Source organism: Notamacropus eugenii, chromosome 2 (assembly GCF_028372415.1).
Source record: "Notamacropus eugenii isolate mMacEug1 chromosome 2, mMacEug1.pri_v2, whole genome shotgun sequence".
Classification (NCBI taxonomy): Eukaryota; Metazoa; Chordata; class Mammalia; order Diprotodontia; family Macropodidae; genus Notamacropus; species Notamacropus eugenii.
The window spans coordinates 394,627,718-394,649,488 of NC_092873.1; the positions used below are offsets into that span (position 1 = coordinate 394,627,718).

The window sequence follows — 21,771 nt, forward strand, 5'->3', positions numbered from 1 at the left end:
AACAGTAACAGGCCAAGAAAACCATTCTGGAACATGTAATTAATATTTGTGACAGGTAAGACAAACATGCATAAAAAATACACCATAACTAAGAGGCTTTAATGATGAGGAAGATAATCATAGAGCTGAAATGAACTCAAATTATTTAATACAAATCTCTCATTTTATAGCAGTTCTGCGGCAAGTCCTTCCTACATCACTCACAGTCATTAGTGGCTGAACCAAACTAGTACACAAGTTTGACTGTTACCAGTTCAGCACTCTTTCCAATAACTGATTTGTAAGGTAAATATCCAGGACTCGTAAGCTTGTTTTAAATAAAATAATTTTCCAAGGGCTTTTTGGTTGTTGATAGCTGTTGTCCTAATACACCAAAAATTTCTCCTAAATGCATCCATGATTATCTTTATGAATAGGAAATACTTCACATCCAGTGATTTTCACAGCTTGTAAGCTTTGGTAAATTAAAAAAAGTTAGCAAGTTTTCTATTATACTACAAAATTTACTAGGATAAACCAAATCCACCCATTAGCTCGCTAACATGGAGTGCAGAATTCTTTTTATTGCCTTAACTTTTATTTTTCAAAAATGAGCAATGGGTATTTTCAACATGTAGTAGTGTTATGTCAAATGTATCTTACAACTACTTATTTTAGTAACAAACGAAATTAGTGATATTTAGATAATTCATAGTGTATTTATAAAATGAAAAAATTTTTTATCAAAATACACTTCTCACTAAGATAAATAAATAAAATCCAAGCAAACCTACCTACACAAAGTCAGAATCAACTCTGGTAGATTTCAGTGTAATACACAGTCCATAACTAGCATGTCTGCCCCTTCCCCTCCCCCACCCGTTGCTGCTCATCTTCTGGGCTAAGAATTATTTAAAATTTTTTTTTATTAAGATTTTATTATGTTGACATGTTTCTCATTCCACATCATCTTCGGCCAAGCTCTGTACACTCACAATTCTCTATGGAGGAAGAAAAAGGGAAATATATATAAGTTTCATACAAAAAACATCAAGCCCATCTACATACAAGAAAAATAAATTATTCATGCAGGCATTTGGAAATAGTACCTTACTGGCCACTTCACCTTATGATTTTTAAAATATTTTCATGGTTATAGCCAATAAGAAAGGTGACAAATAAGAGCCATCTGAAAATGCAATACAAAGCCTACCAACACATGGTAGCTTTTGTACTTTGTAACCCACAGCATTAACCTGCCATTAAATTATTTAAACTAAAACAAAGGGGAGGTAGAAAATGGGACCCTAAATTCTTCTCTTCTTGGCAAACAAACAACAATACTGATCCAGCCTTTCAGAATAATTCATACCCTGAAAGCATTCCTACTTCAAAGAACTGGGAGGCTTACCATAAAATGTCCAAGTACTGCAGCATGATTATAACCGAGGTATCTTAAACACTTATAGAACCTGATCATCATGGGTTATAAGTTTATCCCCTACACGGGACAATTTTTATACAAAGAAATGTAGCTTTCATTCTATACTAAGTTTCCCATAATACATGCTTTAATAGATAAATAATTTTTCTAACAGAAGGAAGGCAAATTTCATAGAGGCATAAGTAAAGCAAAGAACCAAATGAAGTCAGTATGTCTTCAATAACAGAGAGGTTAAAATTGAGTTTAAGAAAATTCAAAGAGTTCTTACAGAAATTTTAATGTACTTGTGGGTTCTTGGTTTTGCTTTACTTCTTTCGTGTAATGTGCAGGCCACAAGTGCATCATGATAAGTATCCGTAAATTATTCTTCTAGTGTGGCAAGAGATCAGGCACATACACTGTTGCTGCTGTAAAATCAACTTTCTTTACCCTAACTTCTGATACCACACCCTTCTATGGGCAAGGTCTAAGCAGATCTTAACCCTAGTTTTTGGGTGCCCTAGTTCATGGAATTATCTGTTCACTCAGTCCCCTTTGTTCCCCAGCTCCTATTCCCACTAAGTATCAAAATCCAGCTAGGAAAGAAGATCATCCTGAAGGATCATTGAGATGACACTGAAACATTAAGACTCTGTAGTGATGCTCTTTCCATTCCCTCCATCACGTTTTACATATGTATCACTACCAAGCAAAAGCTACTCAGAAACTTAAATGGTTAACTTCCATGTTTCCTGACATATAATCGACCAAATGCCAAATGTGCTCTTTCTCTTAAAAACAAAACAAAACAAAAAAACCCCCCAAAACCTTTAGGCTTCTGGAAGAAAATATAATACTGTATCACTAGAGACTCTAATACACTTGTCATGGTATCCCTGTGACACACCCTCTTTAGTATAAAGCCTATCAAGGATAGCTGACCCTATAAGTACATGTGCTACAAGTGATACAAGAAACCTGTGCTACTCCTAAATACATGGGGGCTATAACTTTCAGCATACCAATTTTCAAGACAAGGAAGTCTTACAGAGATAGCCCAACGTAACTTCATTCAAAAAAATTTTTTTTAAAGCAAAACTCAGATGAGCACTTTTAAAGGTTAATGATCTTCAAGGATCATTCTCTCTCTAGTAACTGAACTGTTTGACTGAGTCAGTTCAGTGGGGCAAAGTTTATAATAGTCAATGGCAGGATATATTACACAGGAACAAGAAAAGTTCATTATCTTATTATTCATTATATAGCTTTATGCAATATCATAATATTATTTCATATTATTGTCCCAATTAATTGGATTTGAGATATAAATGCCTACAATATATTTCAAATTTATGGTTGAATTTCATTATTTACCTAGGTTTAATAGGAAGGTATTTATAAGTTCCATTTCCAAAGTGATGAAATTTAATTTTCAGATTCTAAATGACCACATTTTCCATTACTACAGAAAACTCCATTTTCTTACCTGGCTAATTGTTGGCAGCTTAGTCAGAAGCATTTGGAACACTGGTGATGGAAGAGTTTGCTGTAAAACTTGCAACAACTGCTGTGGTTGCCCACAGACAGCAATGGCATTTGTCAAGTGGTCGACACCTTTTTCATATTCGCCTATAAAGGAATTTTTTTTTTCAAAGTCCTTTAATTATAAAATTCAACTGTAATGCACTTACTGCTATATTTTAACTAGAACAATTTTCTAAGACCTCGTTTTCATAAAATTCTATTATAATAAACCTCAGGGAACAATATTATCCTAACTTTTTTAATAAAATGGAACTCTGCCCTATCAATTACATTTTGAAACAAGTTGGCAATTGGAAGGGTCTAAAAAGTATGTTTGCTATCTAGAGATCACTATTTACTGTGATGAAATTTGTTCCAACAGTAAAACCTAATAATTAAAAACCAGGGTATAAACAATATTTGAATTACAAACCTCAAAAATACAAATTTAATTATTCTCACGTACCCAGTAAAATTGTTTTATCTGATAGTGGTTCACTGGGGACCAGTTTAAAGCAATAATTTAAAATGTCAATTGTCTAACATATGTGTAATTTCTGAAGTGCTTAAAAACTTATGGCAACATTCCTCATTCCATTTTTTTCCTCACTTCCTTTTATAGTTTCACGAGTTGGAAGGGACCTTAGAAATGTAGTCCAAGGCCTTTATGATACAGATGAAGAAACCAAGTCCCAAAAAAGTTAATTACTTGCCACGTATCTCACAACTACTAAATGTCTGAAGCAGAAGTCAAATCAGAGTCTTCCAGCAAGTCTATCCATTATATCAAACTTTCAAAAGAGGAGTACTGTAGACATATTTTAGCTACATCAGAGTAAAGAATTCAACAAAAGTCTCTCATGGTCTCATGTCTCTGAGAGATAAAAGGGCCAGATAATACAGAATGGATAACATAGGTGTATCAGAATTGGCCTAAATGGTCAGACCTAAAGAGCAATCCTTGGTGGTTAATATAACTGTTAGATATTCTCTAGCACTGGAAGTCAGGAAGGTCTAAAGATCAAACTCCCACCTCAGAAACTTACATTATATATTCAAAATACTCCAATTTTAAAAATTAGATTATAGAAATTTTAAAACATGCCCTAAAGTAGTAGAAGTATTTATTTCTGTCACTTTTTGCCAATCAGTACTCTAGCTTACTTGATCTTACTATAAGGAGATCTGAATTTCCTGCATCCTTAATGTGTCTCTAAAGTTCAACACTGAGTGACAGTTTAAAATAATATTAATTTAGAGAAACAATTAAGCCAGCCCCATTCACATATGACCTTTCAAACACTTGCTAAAATGCAACAGAGGCTTTTAGAATCTAAAATTTTTCATTTGAACACAACATAATCATGAAAAAAAAACTGATTCTTTTAGTGATATTTACCTTGGGCTAGTAATTCCTCACCAAGTTGTATTTCTTCAAGAAAGAACTTCTGAACAGCTTCTGCATCTTTAAGGTCAGGTAACTATAATGCAAAAAAATCTTAGTTTAAGAAACTCTCAAAATGCGAAATATTTTGAAAACTTTGTATTTCAATAAAATTTGAAAGAAAATTATTTACAGAAAATGTTATTCTCTAAAAAACAGAAAAATTCACTTTTCCAGTGTTGCTTGATAAGGAAGTTTCATCAAATAGCATCTTTGCACATAAGTTCAGAAAAACACAGTTCTAAGAATAGTGCCAAAAAAATGCAAGTCTACTAATATAATGGACCAGTTTTACACAGGAAAACTCAGGCATTAACTCAGGTTAATGATCATTCATTTTTGCAGAATTAAATTTATCATTACTTCCAAAGGTATTTAATGATGTGGAATTATCCTCATATAGACCATTTGAAACTAGTTAGTTAATTCAGGCTTTTTTTCCCTGAATCTAAAGCTCAGTAATATTATGAATGTATATAAAAGGTTTTGTTAAAGGCTCATTAACTATTTGGAAAATGTCAGAATAATCCAGTAAAATACTGATGGGCAGGTATGAAAATTAAGCGATAGTTCCATGTGACATAGAGGCAAATTACACAGCAATCCTGAATTTCAATCTCCTCATCTGTAAAAACAAGGTGGTTATACTAAATGGTCACAAAGGTTGATCACACCTCCACAATACTATGACTTTAATGAGTCAGCCAAAACAGAGAATCTTGGATAGTGCATTTACTTTTCGCTAGTCACACAACCCAGCACAGGGAATAAAAGTGTGGCCATAAAGTAAAATATGGACACAACTTAAAATGTACTTAATTCAACAAACATTAAGTATCTATTGTGTTCAAGGTAAGATAAAGTGACACAGTGTCTGATTGGGGGGGGGGGGGGGCTAAAGTTCAAGTTCCTTGACTTGAGAGGTCTTTCCAGATTTTCCCTTTTTTAGTGTCTAACTCCGGAAATCAGCTTGTATTTAGTTTTTTATACATCTTTTATTTACTTATTTGTTAACCAGTTGCACCATACAATAAAACAGCCTCCTTTAGGGAAGGATCTCTCTGACTTTAGTAATTTCTATCTCCCCAAGCACAGTTCCTGGTTGAAGAAAGCATTTAATAAATGCATGGTGATTGACATAATCTGTTTGCAGAACAAGTTGAAAAATAAAGATACAAGGTAGGGCATTATGGAGATAAAAGAGTGAGCTCTGGGGAAACTAGGGTGAGAGAACATTTTCAGCTGAGGGTAGTATGAGTATCAGGAAAGTCTCCAGAAAGAAACTACTCTGTAAACTGTAGTTAAGCAGGTATGAGAAGGGCAGTATACATGAGACTGAGAGAGGGAGAAAGGGGGACAGGGAGAGAGGGGGAGAGGGGGGGAAGGGGAGAGGGAGGGAGAAAGGGAGGGAGGGAGGGAGGGAGAGAGAGAGAGAGAGAGAGAGAGAGAGAGAGAGAGAGAGAGAGAGAGAGAGAGAAAGAGAGAGAAAGGGAGAGAGGAAGAATGTGTCCACATATAATTGTGTACATGTTGTCTTTTCCCTTTAGAACACGAGCCCTTGAGTGTAAGGAACTTTATTTAGGCCTTCCTTTCTCAAGCCTTCAACAAACTGGGCCTGGCAAGCATTATGCACTTAAAAAAATGCTTATTAGCTGACAAACAGCATGGTGTGATTTCAAGGATAGCTTGCAGTCTGATTTTGCTGAAATGAAGAGTATGTCAAGGGGAATAATGTGAAATAAGGCTAAAAGATTCTGGCAAGTATATATAACAGGTTAAGGTTTTATCTAATCCTTGAGGCAACAGAGTCAAAGAAGATTTCTGAGCAGAAAAATGCCAAATTCAAGCCTGTCCATACAGAAGATTATTTTGATATCTGTGTGGAAAAATGGATTGAATGAAGACAGGGAACAGAGGCAAAGAAACAGTTATAACATTAGTTCAGCTAATTAATGAGAGATGAATCTGGGTGGTGGCAGTACTAATGAAAAGAAGGATGTGAGATGTGAAATACAACCCACAGAATATAACTCTGACGGGACTAAAGATGTGGTTCAAAGAATGGGGTGAAAGAAGAGGAGAGTGATTGATTTGGAATTTATCTGTATAAAGAAGATAACCCAATCTATGGAGATGTTCCTAGGTTCAGAACTCTGGGAGACCAATAAAGAATAAAACCAAGGAAAGAAAGAATATTCAGGATAAGAAGGTGGTCAACAATCTCACAAGTTACAAAAAGTCAAGGGGAATGAAGACTAAAAACAAGGGATCATATTTAACAAGGAAGATGTCATTGGTCCTCTCTGACAAAACAAATATACTACACTAAGAGGGTTGGAAAACAGTGCAAAAGGTTAAGAACTGAGTATAGACTACCCTAATAGTTTAGAAGTATAAGGGAGGAGAGATACAAGGCTATATAGTCTGAGGGGTGGGTCAAGAGAAGAGATTTTTTTAAAACAAAGTGACTAAGTATATAGCACAGTGCTGGTGACCAAGCAAAGAGAAAAAATGCATCAATCCCTGCCCTCAAAGAATTCACAACAGAGGGTGGGGGGAGAAGAGAAAGAATGTAACCAGCACACAGGTAAGTACTACATGGCAGAAAGTGATGAGAGAAAAGGAGAGATAAAAAGTAAATATGAGGAGGAAGAAAAACACTTTTCATTTGGAGGGAGGAGATGGACAGGGATAAGAGCTCAGGAAGCTATTTCAGAAGTAAATGAGATGAGTTGAGTCAGAAGATTCCATAAAAGCAAAGGGAGTGCATTAGAGGCATGGGAAGTGGCCTACATAAAAATAAAACACTGAATCCACAGCACAACAAATAGTTGAATTTGGTCAAAACGGGTATATCAAAGGGAGTGATGTGAAGCAAGACTAAAAATGTAGGTTGGATCCAGACCGACGGCATCAAATACCAAGCAAGAAAGTTCCTATTTTATCCTATAGAGGACAGGTAGCCAGCCACAGAGCATTTCTTTTGAACTGCTGAGTTAGTTACAAGGTCAAATCTATGCCTGACCCTTGAGGATGAAGATGGAGGTGGGGGTTGGGGGGGGCAACAAAGAAAGAGTTAAATTTTTTTAGTGGAGAGTAGATGAGGTCATCTGTTAAGAGAGAGGGGGTAGGAGGAGAGTTGAAAACTTGAGGAAAAGTTGTTGTGGGAAGTGGCCCAATTAAAATTATGGAATATGAACTCTTAATGAACCTAATATCCATCTTTTCTTATCTAGCTCCAGCAATGTTCAGTAGGAGATGAAATGATGGTAGGGCTGACCTGGGGCTTTAGATTAGCAGGGCATGTTTCTATTCTTTATTGCACTGATACTGAATAGTATCATATTTTGCTATCTGCAGTTATATTTTTAAGTATAGAAAAGACTGGGGAAAATCTTTAATGTTTTATAAAGCAGCAAGTTTTCAAGAATAGCAAAAATCAGAAAGTTAGAAGAGGGCAGGCTAGTCATTTACCCCACAACCTCCATCTTCAGGTAGGGCTACATACAAGCCATTTCCAATAACATAGATGCATTTTTTAGTCCCCTCAAAATCATAAATACTTGAATTCTCTTAACTTTATCAATGAGCAAAAACACTTCTAGTTTAGAAAGTATCTCCTTACACCTAATTTTTTCAAACTACCATTTATTACAGCTTTAAAAGAAAGATGGCAACAGTTACTCTCCTGTAACATTGTCAATTTCAATTTGCCACACAACAATGCTAGTCCCTGAATCTTCTTCATATCTCTGTTGAAAACACTTCAGCAGGAATTTTATCACTACTAAATAATCACTTCCTGGGTCCTATGGGCTACTCTCATATAGTTATACCTTTGCTAATAATTAGTAAACTATGGAATAAAAATGGTGCTAATAAAAGTCAAAGCCTTCCAAAAAAATCATTCTACTCTTGGCTATGGTGGGAAAAGGAACAGGAGGTAGAATGTGTGCTGAATTTGGAATCTAAGGGCATGGGGCTCAAACCTCAACTATTACATTTACTACATGTACAATCTTGATTAAGCTGCTTAATATTCCAAGGCCTGTTTCCTCACTTGCAAAATGAAGAGACTGGAGTAGATAACTGTCAAGGTTCCTACCGGCTCTAAAAGGAACTTATCCTTCTGGCTCAAGTAACAGGAATTGGGATTTGAAAGGATCAGAAACTGTGAATAAGGCAAGAAACTGAATGGGGAACCAGGGGAAAAGAAATCTGGGTAAACTGTGAAGCTAACAGGTCTAAGGCAGCAGTGGAGAAACTACAGCCTCAAGTCTGGCCCTTTGACTGAATCCAAATTTCAAAAAAAAAGGATGGGTTCTGTAAAACTTAGACTCAGTCAAAAGGCCTCACCTAAGGACCGAGTTCCCTATTCCTGGCCTAAGTAAAGGAAGAAACGAAGAAGTTAAGGAACATGAAGATGCTAAAAACTGAAAGGAGAGAAGAACTTAACATGAAAAAAAAAAATGGGGAGGGGGAACCACAAGACCTAAAGAAATAGAAAAGATTCCTGAATTGTATCAGGAGGTTGGAAGGCAGAAAAATGTAACAAAGAGGAGAAAGGGAAACATAAGTTACAGGTAAGGCTTTTCTCCAAAATAAGCAAATTGTACTCTCTAAGGAGGAAAAGCAAGGGCTCTTTTCCTCTAAAAAAAGATGACAGGAATCTATAAATGTCAGGTTAGAGATCATGCAGTAAGAGTCAAAAGAAGAAGAAATGAAAAGTAATGTTTGGTAATTTCATGCTGAGAGGTTCTGTGGCAGCTATTTATTGACCTGATGACAAGAGAGTTCTGCTACTCTCTGAGCACATACATTAATTTAAGTTGTGAAAGAAAAGTTCCAAGCCTTTTCAAGTTACAAGACTACAACCCAATTTCTGTTTATATGGATAAAGCACAAATGACACTGCCACAAGAAATCTACGAAACATTGTTTAAGATAAAGAAATCTTAGGCAAGAAACCAAAGGATCACAGTAGATATGGACAAATGTTTTCATAACTGCTGATAATCAAAGGCAAAGTCTCAGGACAGAAAGACAGTTTGGGAAGTGAACAAATGATAAAGAAAATGGAATCTAAGAACAAAATTTGAATTCTGGACCATAACTTAAAATATAGGTGTACACTTGACAAAGGTTGATAAGGCTATACTTAAGAGTTCAGCAAATTACAAAAAAAAGGCTTTTATACTGAAAAGAGGAAAAAAGATAATTGTTGACCTGTATCTACCAAGATAGATACACCAAAAGACAGAGCTAAAAGCACACCTACAAAAGGGACAACACTGAAGTCAACAGCCACCAATGCAACACATAACCACAGATTGTTACCCACAAATAAACAAGGAATGCATAACAAGGTAAAAACAGCCATTTGGTCTTGTAACATCAAAAAACTTAGATAGTAGTATGAAAATCACGATAGAATTATGGCTGTGGAAGGGGTATACTTCACTCAAGCAAATAAAGGTTAGGTAAAGGGGTTGGGGAATGAAAGAAAATGAGGTTCATAAAGGTTGTGGGACCTGCTAGAAATCACCCAAGATGAAGTGGCACAACAAGAGGGCCCTATAACTCCAGCACTGTTTTCACTTAGGTACATGTTCTCCCTAGGGAGAAAAAGCAGGAAAATGAGTGGAAGCTCTAGAAAAGCAGAACTAGATTTAAGGGAAAATTTAATTAGCAATTAGAAGCATTCAAAAGTGCAATTAATGGTGATCCACAGAAGTTAAAAAGTTCCTTTTTCCATGAGGTCTACAATAAAGGCTGGATGACCAGCTATTGGACATGTTGCTCAATTCAAAGAAAAATGATTCCTGTCTGTGGCATACAAACTTAGAAAACCTCAAATTAACATTATCTAGGTTTTATTGTATTTTTATTTATTTTGTTAAACATTTCTCAATTACATTTTAATCTGTTTCAAGCAATAAGTTTTGTCAACTAGGTGCAAGGCATTTCTGTTATACAGTATCCTTGTTCAGGTGTAGGTTGAACTAAACGTTCCCCATGGTCCACTCCAGTTCAGATTCTGTAATTCATATATTCCACCACGATGCCTCTCAAACAAAAAACCACTCAGTGTTATTACCATTATCACCATCTGCCTATGGAAAAATTTTTGTGAAGGAAAAGGTTCAAAAGACTTGAAGTAATTGTTATGCAAATGTAACGCCAAAACACATTTTATCCATTAGAAAAAAGCTTCTCACACAAAATGATTGCCCTAAACCTGAAAACAAAAAAAGTAAAATTTAATGACTTGGATTTAATTTTTCTTTCCATGCTCAACTTCTGGCAAAGACACTACTAAAAAGGAGGGGGGAAAAGGCAATATGGCAAGCTAACAAGACAGTATGAAGTAAGCACCTACTCTAATGCCTTGAGAGCAAGGGCTTGATTTGTCTCTTTGGACCTAAACTTTTTCACCTACAAAATGAGGTTCTAGATGATCCCAGGGAATCAAAAACATTCTACAGATCATCTAATCTAAACACTTTCATTTTGCAAATAAGGAAACTGAGGATGGGAAAAGTTCATTTTCTCAAGGCTACACAGGCAGTATTAGCAGATCTGGGATTTGAACCTGGGTCATACATACAATTCTAATGTTTACTCCAAAAAAAAGTTGATTAATTGATCAATGTTAACCCCCACACCAGTGTCTTTAATGTCCCTGCCTTCATCAACAATTTCTATTGATGACCAAAAAAAGCCTAGATAGGAGGTTTATCAAATGCATAGATACACAAAACTAAGAGAAAACAACTAGCATTTAGTTAGAAAGGGCCTCACAAACCATCTAACCCAAATCCAACAATTTTTACAGAATACTGACAAGTTGAAATGAGGAACTGAAATTGGTATGACAAAATTACGTAAGGATAAATCTGAAGTCCTGCTTATTTCAATGACTCAAGGATCATCAGTATAAGTGCTCCCTCCATTAATGGAGATTGCTAAGCTGGCACTCAAATTAAAGGCACAATATATCAATATAGATTTCCAGCTTCATATGACCTGCCAGTACAGCCTTTGGAAAGTTAGAAGTTATCATCACAGATATAGTTAAGACATCCAAGGAGCAATTTAATGGAGGATAAAGTTCCACACTTAAATAAATGCACAACAATGGCCTTAGTCTAAATAAATAGATGAGCATATGTGAAAGATTTGCTGTATAAATGATTGAAATGACTGTATCTAAATACCAAACTATACTTTGATATTAATATGAAAAATTTTATATATAATACCTTGAAAAGCCTACAATTCTAAAAAATATATACATTTAAGTGAATTTTAAAGTCTATTTTAATACATTTTTACATAACAGTCTGTATAAGTACAGGTTATTGGCATTACCTTGGAAAGCCCAGCTCTCTCTTTAGCAAGCTTCTGTTTCTTTCTTCCTGCAACAGATTTAATACATGTTCACTTTATGGTCAATGAAAATAGTGATTAAATAGTAATGGCTGAATGTTTAAAGGTATAATCTGTTAGTTAAAGCCTCAGTCTCCTTCATTTGTAAAATGAAGCTAAGATCTGTTAAAACCTACCTCACAAGGTTAAGATCAAAGAGGGTAACATGAAATAACTGTTCTACAAATTTGAGGTATTATCTTAATTTATATGTACTTTTAAACAAATATTAAAGATCACATAGAATGATTATGTTCTTGAGCTAAGATATATATCTCTCTATGAATATACTGCATAGAATTCCCTTCTTTCTTTGACCTATATCAGCCATAAAATCAGGATGTACCACCACAGTATATAGTGAGTTACATATACCATATTCGGCAACACTAACACAGGTGCTTTAACAGCCAGGTTTAAGTATCATTTGATAATGTCCAGAGCAATATTAATCTAAGTATATAAATTACGTAAAGGTTATATAGTAAGAGATTACCAATGTCACAGTAAGAATGATCCCAAGACAAACTTGAAAAAATAGTAAATTGATAAGCTATTATGTACTTAGTAGTATTTAACAGTAGATATAACATTTGAAAAGTTACAATCTAGTGGGGGAGGGGGGTACCAAAAACTAGCATATTTGACAGATTATTCAAGTCAGAGAAGCAAAAGTAAATGCAATGATTTTCTGTGAAACTACAAAATAAGGTTACTTCGACCAGACACTACGTGTAATTGAACAGACAAGGCAGTGTAAAAGTCCATCAGAATGAAACTTAAATCCTAGTGTCTCTGCTTCCTTTAACTGTATAACTTGAAATTTTGATGAGCTATTTGGGTTTGGAAAATGGAGAAGGAGCTGCTTTTAATTGACTATTAATAAAAATGATCTATTATATTTCTTTCTACCTTGGACTTATTTCAAATTTTTAGAAATAAAAATTCTGACCTAATCATATAAGATAAATAGAAAATTCCAGTGACTTGCTATTATGCTAAGATCAAATATAAACTCCTTTGGCATTTAAAGTCAACAACCTGGCTTCAACTTACTTTTACAGCCCTATTACTCATTAATTTCCTTTCAGTCCCCTACAATCCAACCAAGCTGGCGTCCTTGCTGTTTCTCACACAGAATACTCCATCTCCTCCTTGAACTGGCTGTTCTTTATGCCTCTCCCCTCACCTTTGACTCTTAGAATCCCTAATTTTCTTCAAAATTCACTTCAAGGATCATTTTCTATGAGTCCCTCTAGCTGCTCATGCTTCCCCCTACCCATTACTTTGTATTATTTCATACATACTAATACATATCCATGCCTTCCCCAATAGAAGATAAACCTTTGTGAAACAAGGATTATTTCATTTGTCTCTGAATCCCTCATGCCTGGCACGTTAAGGAGGTGCTGATTCATACAATTTGAAATTGTTACATTACTTTCAAATACCCTATCACAATGTACCTACAGTTAGGGGCAGATGTTAACAAACTGAAAAACTAGGAATGAATACCCAAGTTACATACTTTGTCATTGTAGTCAAGATTTGAAACTCAGATGTGGGATAAGTAAAGGACAAAGAGCAGTGATCCTGAAGTCAAAACATGTGCCTCTAAACCTTATAAATAACATGACCTTAGTCAAGTCACTTAATCTCCCTGGGTCTCAGTTTTCTCATCTCTAAGATGAGAGAGTTGACTTAAGATGGCCCCATATAGCTTTAGACATATCTCAGCAACCTCTTAGCCTAAAATAAGTGTTTCAAGAATGTGTTTTTATGAAAATTTAAACTCATACAACAGATAAAATTGGAATGAGTAGTCACATTGCAAATTTACTAGTGTAAATAAAAAGTATATAAAAATGTGAAAGTTGGCTGAACTGGATGCCTCCAATTAACTGAATAATAGGAATAGCTGACATGTATTGTTCTAAGGCTTGCAAAGCTTTACACATATGATCTCATTTGAACATGAAAACAATGCTGTGGCTTCTACTGTCCCCATTTTTTCAGATAAGAAAACTAATGCTGACAAAGGCTCATTTGCCAAAGAATACAGAACTTAAGTTTCTGAGAGCAAAATTAGAATCCAAGCCTTCGTGACTCCAGGTCTAGCAATCTATCCATTATACCATCTAGTCAGCTCTAAATGGTTCAGTTTACACAATGTGAAAACATTCAATAAAGTGAGAAACTCCCTAGTAGCAATGCTCATAAACAATAGTTTAAATATGTTCCTTAAGTAACGATTACTCTAAGTGGGCAAATTTACTGATACAATGAATTTAAACAATGTCTGTCTAAAACCAACACAATATTAACATGTTAATGAGAAAAACTAAATATGACTATCTAAAACCAACAGATACAAACTATAAACTCTACATGCAATCTCCTGAACTATAACTTTTTTTTTTTTAAATCAACAATACAATCTAAAATGACTGATTTTAGGTGTCTGTGTACCTTTGGTCTGAGTCTTAGGACCACAGGAATATACACTCGGGATTTAGATGTGAAAAGAATTTTATTACCTAGTCCAATGTCGTCTTCATTTTACAGATGAGGAAATTGAATCCCAGAGATGTCATACCCTAGATAACACAGTAAAGCAGCAGAACCAAGATTTAAATAATCCTAGGTCCCTGACTATAAAAACTAGGGATCGTTCCAATACACTATACTTCTGCCAAATGAAATAATGTAAATATCAGAAATGAGGCTTACAAAATGCCACTACCCCTCCTAAAACAAGTTTTATCTTGCAAAATAATGATTGTTTAAAATGTCTTTTATCTCATTTTTACAACTGCCAGTAGATGGCAAAGTTATCTCATAAATAAAACATCCTGGCTAAAATGAAGCATGACTACTCCAAATTTCCAAACTCAGAAAAGAGGTATCTTAGATTTAAAATTATAGCAATGGTTTTTCTCTCCCATGATACATACCCAATTCTGCCCTTTTAAAAAATTAAAGTATTTCTCACAAGATGTTTAACTTTAAAATCTTATTATCTTTTAAAAGAAGTCAACTAAAATTCTGTAGCCCAACCACTAACTCTTAAATGCCTTGCTATCTAAGTAACTAGGTGATGGCACAGTGACTACAGTACTGGGCCTGGAGTCAAGAAGTCCAGAATTCAAATCCAATCTCAGACACTTACCCTGTGTGACCCTGGACAAGTCACTTAATCTGTTTGCTTCAGTTTCCTCAACTGTAAAATGGAGATAACAGCAGTACCTACCTCACAGGAGTATCGTGAGGATCAAATGAGATAATACTGGTAAAGCATTTAGCACAGTGCTTGGAACACTATGCAGATCTATAAATGTTTAATCCCTTCCATTTCCCTTCCTCTCTTCTCTGGCCTTTGTTCAGTCCCTCCTTCCCATCTCAGTCTAAATATCTTTCCCCGTTTCTTCAAGGTGTCCACTCCCACTTTTATCAGGGCATTCCCTAAGGAAGAGGAGGTAACAACTTTAAAACACAAAAGACTTCAAAAGAGGACAAGAGGAGGGAAAATATTCCACTGATGTCCAGACTTTCTTCAACTGAGTTTTTCATATTTATCTAGGTTATAAACATTTAATTGAATAACACCACCCCTGGCCCAATAGAACGTAAGGCTCTTGAGATCAGGGACTGTTTCTTCTGTAACTTTGTAACCTCACTCCCAACAGGACCTGTGAACTGTTGAAATGAACAGAATGGAGACAAGAAAATGCTGGGTATGACAAAACTATCCTGGTTTGGCTGGAATATCAAAAGAATAACGTGAGCTAAGGTAGGAAAAATAGTATGGTTACAGACTGGGGGGAATTAAGGGAGGGAGGTTCAAACGACAATGGAGTTTTAATTTTACCTGATAGGCAATGAGGTGACACTGAAAAATTAGAGACAGTGACGAAACTACATATGAAAAAAACCTGTATGCGCATAAAAATTGTAAGTGTTATAAAAGACCAATTGGAACAGGGAGAGTAGACAGAAAAAAAAAATCTATGACAACACGACTGCCAATAGGCAGGTGGTAATGAGGGCTGTACTACAATGGTGGAAATGGAAACAGAAGAGGGTACCTTCCAAGATCCGCTGAATTCGGCTAACTGTGTATGAGAGATGAAAATCAGCACAGTGCCACAACAAGAAAGTGAGAAATAAAGGTAGATTTAGGGGGCTAAGTATCATATGCTAAATTAAGTATATGTTGAATTTGAAGTACCAGAAGACATTCAAATGGAGATATGGGTCTGGAGCTCAGGACTGAGTTAGATTTGGAATGATCTTCATTGAGATGACAACTGAAGCCACGGGGGTCAAAGACTTCAGGACAGTACAGACATACAGACAGTACATAGCCAGATAAGACAACCAATAACAGTAGTTTGAAGGGGATAGAGAAAGGAATGAAGAGCCGAACAGAAGATAACCAAGGGAGTGCAATGTCTCTGAAGACTCAAAGGTGTCAAAACCTAGAAAGGTCAAGACTGGGGGAAAAAGGGCACTGAATTAATCAAGTCATTGGTGTTCTTCAAGGGAATAAATTCAGGAGACCACTAAGGGTAGTGCAGACAGCTAAGCGCACTGGACACAAGAGATTTGGGTTCCAGTCCTAAGTAACCGCAGACCTTGGCCAAGTCACTTGACTTTTTTCTAGGCCTCATGTTCCCCAAATCTAAAACGAGAAAATTGGATCTCAAAGTCCCTCCCTACTCTATCCTTACAAAATTCAAGATTACCTTTTCCTCCATCATTTGCACAAAAATCTAGAGGTAGTCTTTACTTGGAAAGAGTTACAAAAAGACAAAGTCAGGGGCTCTAGCACAGTGTCTGGCACATAGTAAGCACTATGTAATTGTTAGCTCTCATTATTATTATATAATAAGATTTGGATGATTTTTCCAAACTGCTTCTCCTACCTCCCCATCTTTGTCTTTTTAAATGTATGCTGCTAGGTAATATGGGGACGAACTCCTGAATATGGTATTAGGAAAGAAGTCCCAATCCCCCCTCAAATGGATGTGTGACCATGGCAAAACACAACTTCTCTCAGCCTCAGTTTCCTCATTAGTAAAATGAAGATAATAACAGCACCTATCTGCCAGGGTGTTGTGTGGTTCAGGTGAGAACATGTAAAAAGTATCTTTACCAACCTTAAGGTAATATATAAAAGTTAGCTGCTATTATTATTTAAATCTTTGCAAGAAGAGATGGCTCAATGGGGGGAGGGGGAGATTACCTTTTCAGAAATAAATGTAGAAATAAATTTTCAAAAAAGATAAATGAAGTTTTTAGTGGGGAAGGAGATGGAGGTGGTAAAGACTTGTTTTCAGCTGAGAGAATTCAGAAAGTGAATGTGGCTATTTCTCAACTTGTTTCAATGTGGGTTTATTCACCCAGTTTTAGAACTAGGGCAAAAAATCTTGTAGGCACAAACTCCAAGTAATTGAGCGAGTGAACAAAGGATGTTTGTAGAAGGTCTTTTTAACTACTAATAATTCAAACGTTTTAAAGTACTGAAAAGCTATTTTTGGAATGCAAACTTCAAAGTTCTTAATTCTAACTTAATTCTACTCAAAACCAAATGAAGCTTCCCATTACGGGCCAAGAAGTCGTTGACAAATCTTTAGTCTATGGAAACAACAAATTTACCAAGTCAAAAATGCTAGAAAACGTGCCTGAGATGTTTTGTTTGGTTTTGGGGGGGCAAAGGGGGGAGATGGAGGAATTAAATTTGGGTCACGACAGATAAATCCATAAAATAACTACCTTCATCTTCACAAAGGGCAATCAATCCTGCCCTACAAGTTACAAATGATGACCTTTCAAAATTGTCTGCCCTTCCCATGATTCAATGACCAACATTCCTATGAAATGAAGTTGAATGATCTCATCAACTTTACACTTATGTGCTTTTGAGGCAGTTTAAAAAAAAAAACTACGTCACGTTCAATTATTTATAATTTGCAAACAGATCTGGTCGTCTAATGCTGCAACAGCCCAACTCTCCAATTAAATCCAGTTCGCAAACATCTCTAAAAATTGTCACAGATTTGAAATAATGCCAAGTCAGAAGAAAACTCAGCATTTTGGATTAACCTGCAGTTTTCTGTCGCATTCACTCATATCTTGGAAGCGTCTTCAGCAAGGCTACCAAGAGGGTTTAAGAATGCTGCGGGGCCCCGGCGCATGCCGGAACCGCCTGTCCAGCTCCCACGTTACCTGCAGGAACACCTGGCAGGGCTGGCTCTCACGGCTAGTGGGAGACACCGGCGCGACCACGAAAAGAAACGGGCGAGGAAGAGCAAAAGAACAAGACGCCTGAAAGCGACATGCGGCTCCGGAGTCGACCCGGCATAAAAAGGGGAAGAAACGAGCGACCCCAAGATGGCCTAGCCTTTGAAAGTGGGCAGAAGGACGACTGAAGGCCCCCGGCCACGGTTTAACCCACCCCCACGCACGTGGGACCCTCCCAGCTTTCCCAAGGAGGCCGAGTTGTCCTTGAAAGGCAAACGCCCAAAGCAGCCTTGACCCAGGGGCTGGCTTCCTTCCATTGCGCCCACCTCACGCCCAGGTGGGGGAGCCCCGTGAGGGGGCACTGGGCCCACCCCGGAGAAAGGAAGGGGAGGCTCCGGGGTGGGGGTAACCGGGGAGCCGCGGCACGTGCGCCGAAGGCAGGCCGTGGCCGCCGCGCGTGGCGCCCGTTAGGTGGGGTGTGCGTGGGGCGGCGGGGAGCCCGCACAGGGAAGAAGTTTGGGGAGGAAAGCGCCGGGAGCGGCCGGGGGAGGGGGCGGGGACCCACTCACGCTCTCGGAGCCTGTTCTTGAAGTTGGGGTCGCTCCGTCTCTTGCGGTCGAAGTAGATACAGTAGCCAATGAAGAGGGCCCCGCACACGCCGGCGGCGATGGCGCCGCTCCGGCCCACCATCTTTGCGGCCGCTGCTCGCGCCGGAGGCAGCAGCGGCGGCGCCGTCCCCCGCTGACCCCCAAAGCCGAAAAGGAGGCTCGCTCCGCTCCTGTCGAGGGCGGAGCCAGAGAGAGAGGAGGAAGCAGGGCCTCTCGGCGCCCCACTTCCGCTCTGACGTCCTAGAAGAGCGACGGTCCCTAGAGGTCTAGGGCGGGGCCGGAGGAGTAAAGGGCTTGAGGCGTCTGTTTTGCGCACGCGCGGCGGAGCGCGGCCTGACCACGCGGGGCTGTACCAGGAAAGAAAGCTGCTGCAGGAGGGGACGGGTGCGTCCGTGCCTGGCGCTTAGAGAATTAGACCCGTTTGTTAAATGGATGAGTGGCGTTGTCTTCTGGAGCAGGTGCATTCCGTTAATGAGGGCAGGCCCTTGGGGACCGCTGTGCCTTGGGCAGGGACCTCCGGAGCCCACCCCCCGCTGAGTAGTACCAGACCAAGGAGGCCGCGCCACCTTTGGTGCCAGGCAGCCGTGGACTGACGGTCCATTTAAGCGGTTGTTTTCTCCCTTTCCTCCAAGCGGCTCCCTGCTTCGTAGCCTTCCCCCTCCTCCGTAGCCACCCAGGCCGTTCTGTTCCACTTTCTGACCCAGCTAACCCCACCTCAGCACCGGTACCTGGGCCGTGGCCATAACCGCCTAGGGGGTTTCCCCGCCGCATGCCGTTCTCTACTGTACTGCCAAGCCACCCTTCTTGGAAAGGCCGGTTATCTACAAACCCCGGTAAGGACAGAGCTGGCTTGGAGCCGGGACGCAGGTTCAGGTGTCGCCTCTGATAATGGCGAGTCCTCATTCCTCTGGGCTCCACTCAGCCTCCGAGTCTGTAAAGTTCTCCCCCAGCCCTAAATCTGGGCTCCTGCGACCTTCCGCAGTCCAGCTCCAGTCTGGTTCACGTTCAGATGTGTCCCCTGTTACTCTCCTTTATTCCACCTTTATTCACAGACAGCGATTGTCTCCCGTGCCATGTGTCTGATGCAGTGGTATCAAACGAAGCAGGGTCACTGAACCGTGAATAAGGATCCCTGTCAGTCACGTAGTGCCTTAGAAAACCGTAGATTAAGGTCATCGGTGTTTTATTCATTATTTGGTCACATTTGCCAAACCAAAACTACGTTTTCATCTGTTTGGGGCTTGTACTGGGGGTGTTGTGTGACCACGTGGCTCAGGTTTGATGCCTCTGCCCTGCGTATCTCTACTTCCTTAGTTCTCATAATTCTCAGAAATCACAGAATCTACTAGAATGTAAAGGGGGCAGTAGAGATTATCTGTGCACTTCTCTTTACAGATGAGGTAACCAGCCCTGAGAGGTGGAGGGGAAACTCAAGGTCACTCAGGCGCTGAATGGGAGAGCTAGGATTCAAACCCAGGTTCCTGGGATACCAAAGTCTCTTTCCAGGTTCACTCAGGTTCCCAATGACCACATTTTCCCCAGGAGCAATTTCTCTTGTTCACATTACCTTTTTCTTACATATATACATTTAAACCTACCACCACTTTTTCACCTGGTGGACCCCTAGCAGAAAATAATAATCTCCCTATAGGTAGGAACTGTTTCACATTTGTATCCATGGCACCTCCTTGAATGTATAATGTATGTTGAATTAAATTCTAACTTACTCTTAAACCTAGGGAACCTAGCTTCGCAACCTCATGCCCTAGTTTCAAACAAATTAATATTAATATAAAAATATTCTTTTATGTAGAATAAACATAAACATAAAAGTTGGCTGTGTGTTTCTCTACAGCTTGCCTGATTTCCCCCACCTCGGCTGAGCAGGACATGGGTAGAAGTGGAGGAGACGAGAGGGTGGAAGTGGTCCAAGGTTGAGGTTTAACAAGACATAAGCATCACAATAAAGGGGCAAGGAAGATGGTATAGACTTGAATTACAATTACAGTGTAGACTCCCGGAACTATAGGATTAAGGTTAAGAGAAGGAAGGAAACAAGCATTTTTAAGTACCTAGACTTTGTATACGTGGAGAGGAGGTATATGAAAATGCAGCTGGTGCTGGCAGTGACCAGGAGTGACCTCCATCTCTCCTTTCTTTCTGTTAAACTCCTAATGAAAGCTATTTGACTCCTAAACTCTTCCCCACATCACATATCCAAACTGTTGCCAAATCTTGATTCCTCTTATCCACCTATTCACGCAGTCACTCCGCACCCCCCCCTACCCCCTAGTTTGACCCTTCATCATCTATCTCTTCCTTGGGAATATTGCAGTGGCTTCCTAATTGTGCTCTCTGCCTCAAATATCTCCCTGCTCAATCCATAGTTATAAGGAAAGCGTTGTGTATCCTTTAAAGCAAGCACTATGGAAACAAAGTTGTTACTACTCAGTAGGTCATAACTCTGGTCAGTGCTTTTTTCTCTGTGGGAGAAAATTGTTCTCCTGTTTGACAGTTGTATGTTGTGCAGGGATTCTTTATTACTCCAATTCATTCACTTGTTGACTCCTCATGCCCCTCTTAAGCTGTCTAATCATCGGATCCATGGTAAACTATAGGACCACAGATTTAGAGCTCAAAGGACCCTTAGAGGTCAAGTCCAACCCCTCATTTTACAGATGATGAAACTGAGGCCCAAAGAGATTAAGTGGTTTGATTGGTTTCATAAAGTGTTTGATAAGGATCTGAACCCAGATCTTTCTCACTCCACGTTCAGAGCTTATTTACTATACCAGGCTGCTACACCATTACAAATGCTAAACCATGATTGTATATAAACATATGCCATCAAAAGTATCACAACATCTGGTTGAGATACATTTGAGGCCATACCTGAACAAGGATTACTTCTATAAGTCAGCATTTGCCAGCATTTAAATAGGGTTTACCATGTGCCAAGCACTGTGCTAAGCATTTTGCATTTCTCTCATTTGAAATATTTTCTCAAGTTTCTTTACTTTGGCTTCTATCTAGCTAGGTACAACTTAGTGAAAAAAATTTTTGGTTTCACTTAAAGGTCAGCAACCCTACAGTGCTCAAGATCTGTCATCAAAGGGAACACA

At 38.5% G+C, this 21,771-nt stretch overlaps 1 protein-coding gene and 1 non-coding gene across 2 annotated transcripts; both read right to left on the reverse strand.

Annotated features, from left to right (window-relative positions):
- Window positions 1-543: 543 nt before the first annotated feature.
- On the reverse strand, window positions 544-18,974 carry TOMM20 (translocase of outer mitochondrial membrane 20). Its single transcript, XM_072647532.1, has 5 exons — window positions 18,611-18,974; window positions 11,742-11,788; window positions 4,326-4,407; window positions 2,889-3,031; window positions 544-980 (listed from the first exon to the last, which is right to left on the reverse strand). The coding sequence occupies exons 1-5, from the start codon at window positions 18,729-18,731 to the stop codon at window positions 936-938; spliced, it is 438 nt and encodes a 145-aa protein (XP_072503633.1). The 5' UTR covers window positions 18,732-18,974; the 3' UTR covers window positions 544-935.
- Window positions 17,844-17,979, reverse strand: LOC140530636 (small nucleolar RNA SNORA14). Its single transcript, XR_011976064.1, has one exon. It is a non-coding gene; the product is annotated as a small nucleolar RNA SNORA14 (small nucleolar RNA).
- Window positions 18,975-21,771: the final 2,797 nt, after the last annotated feature.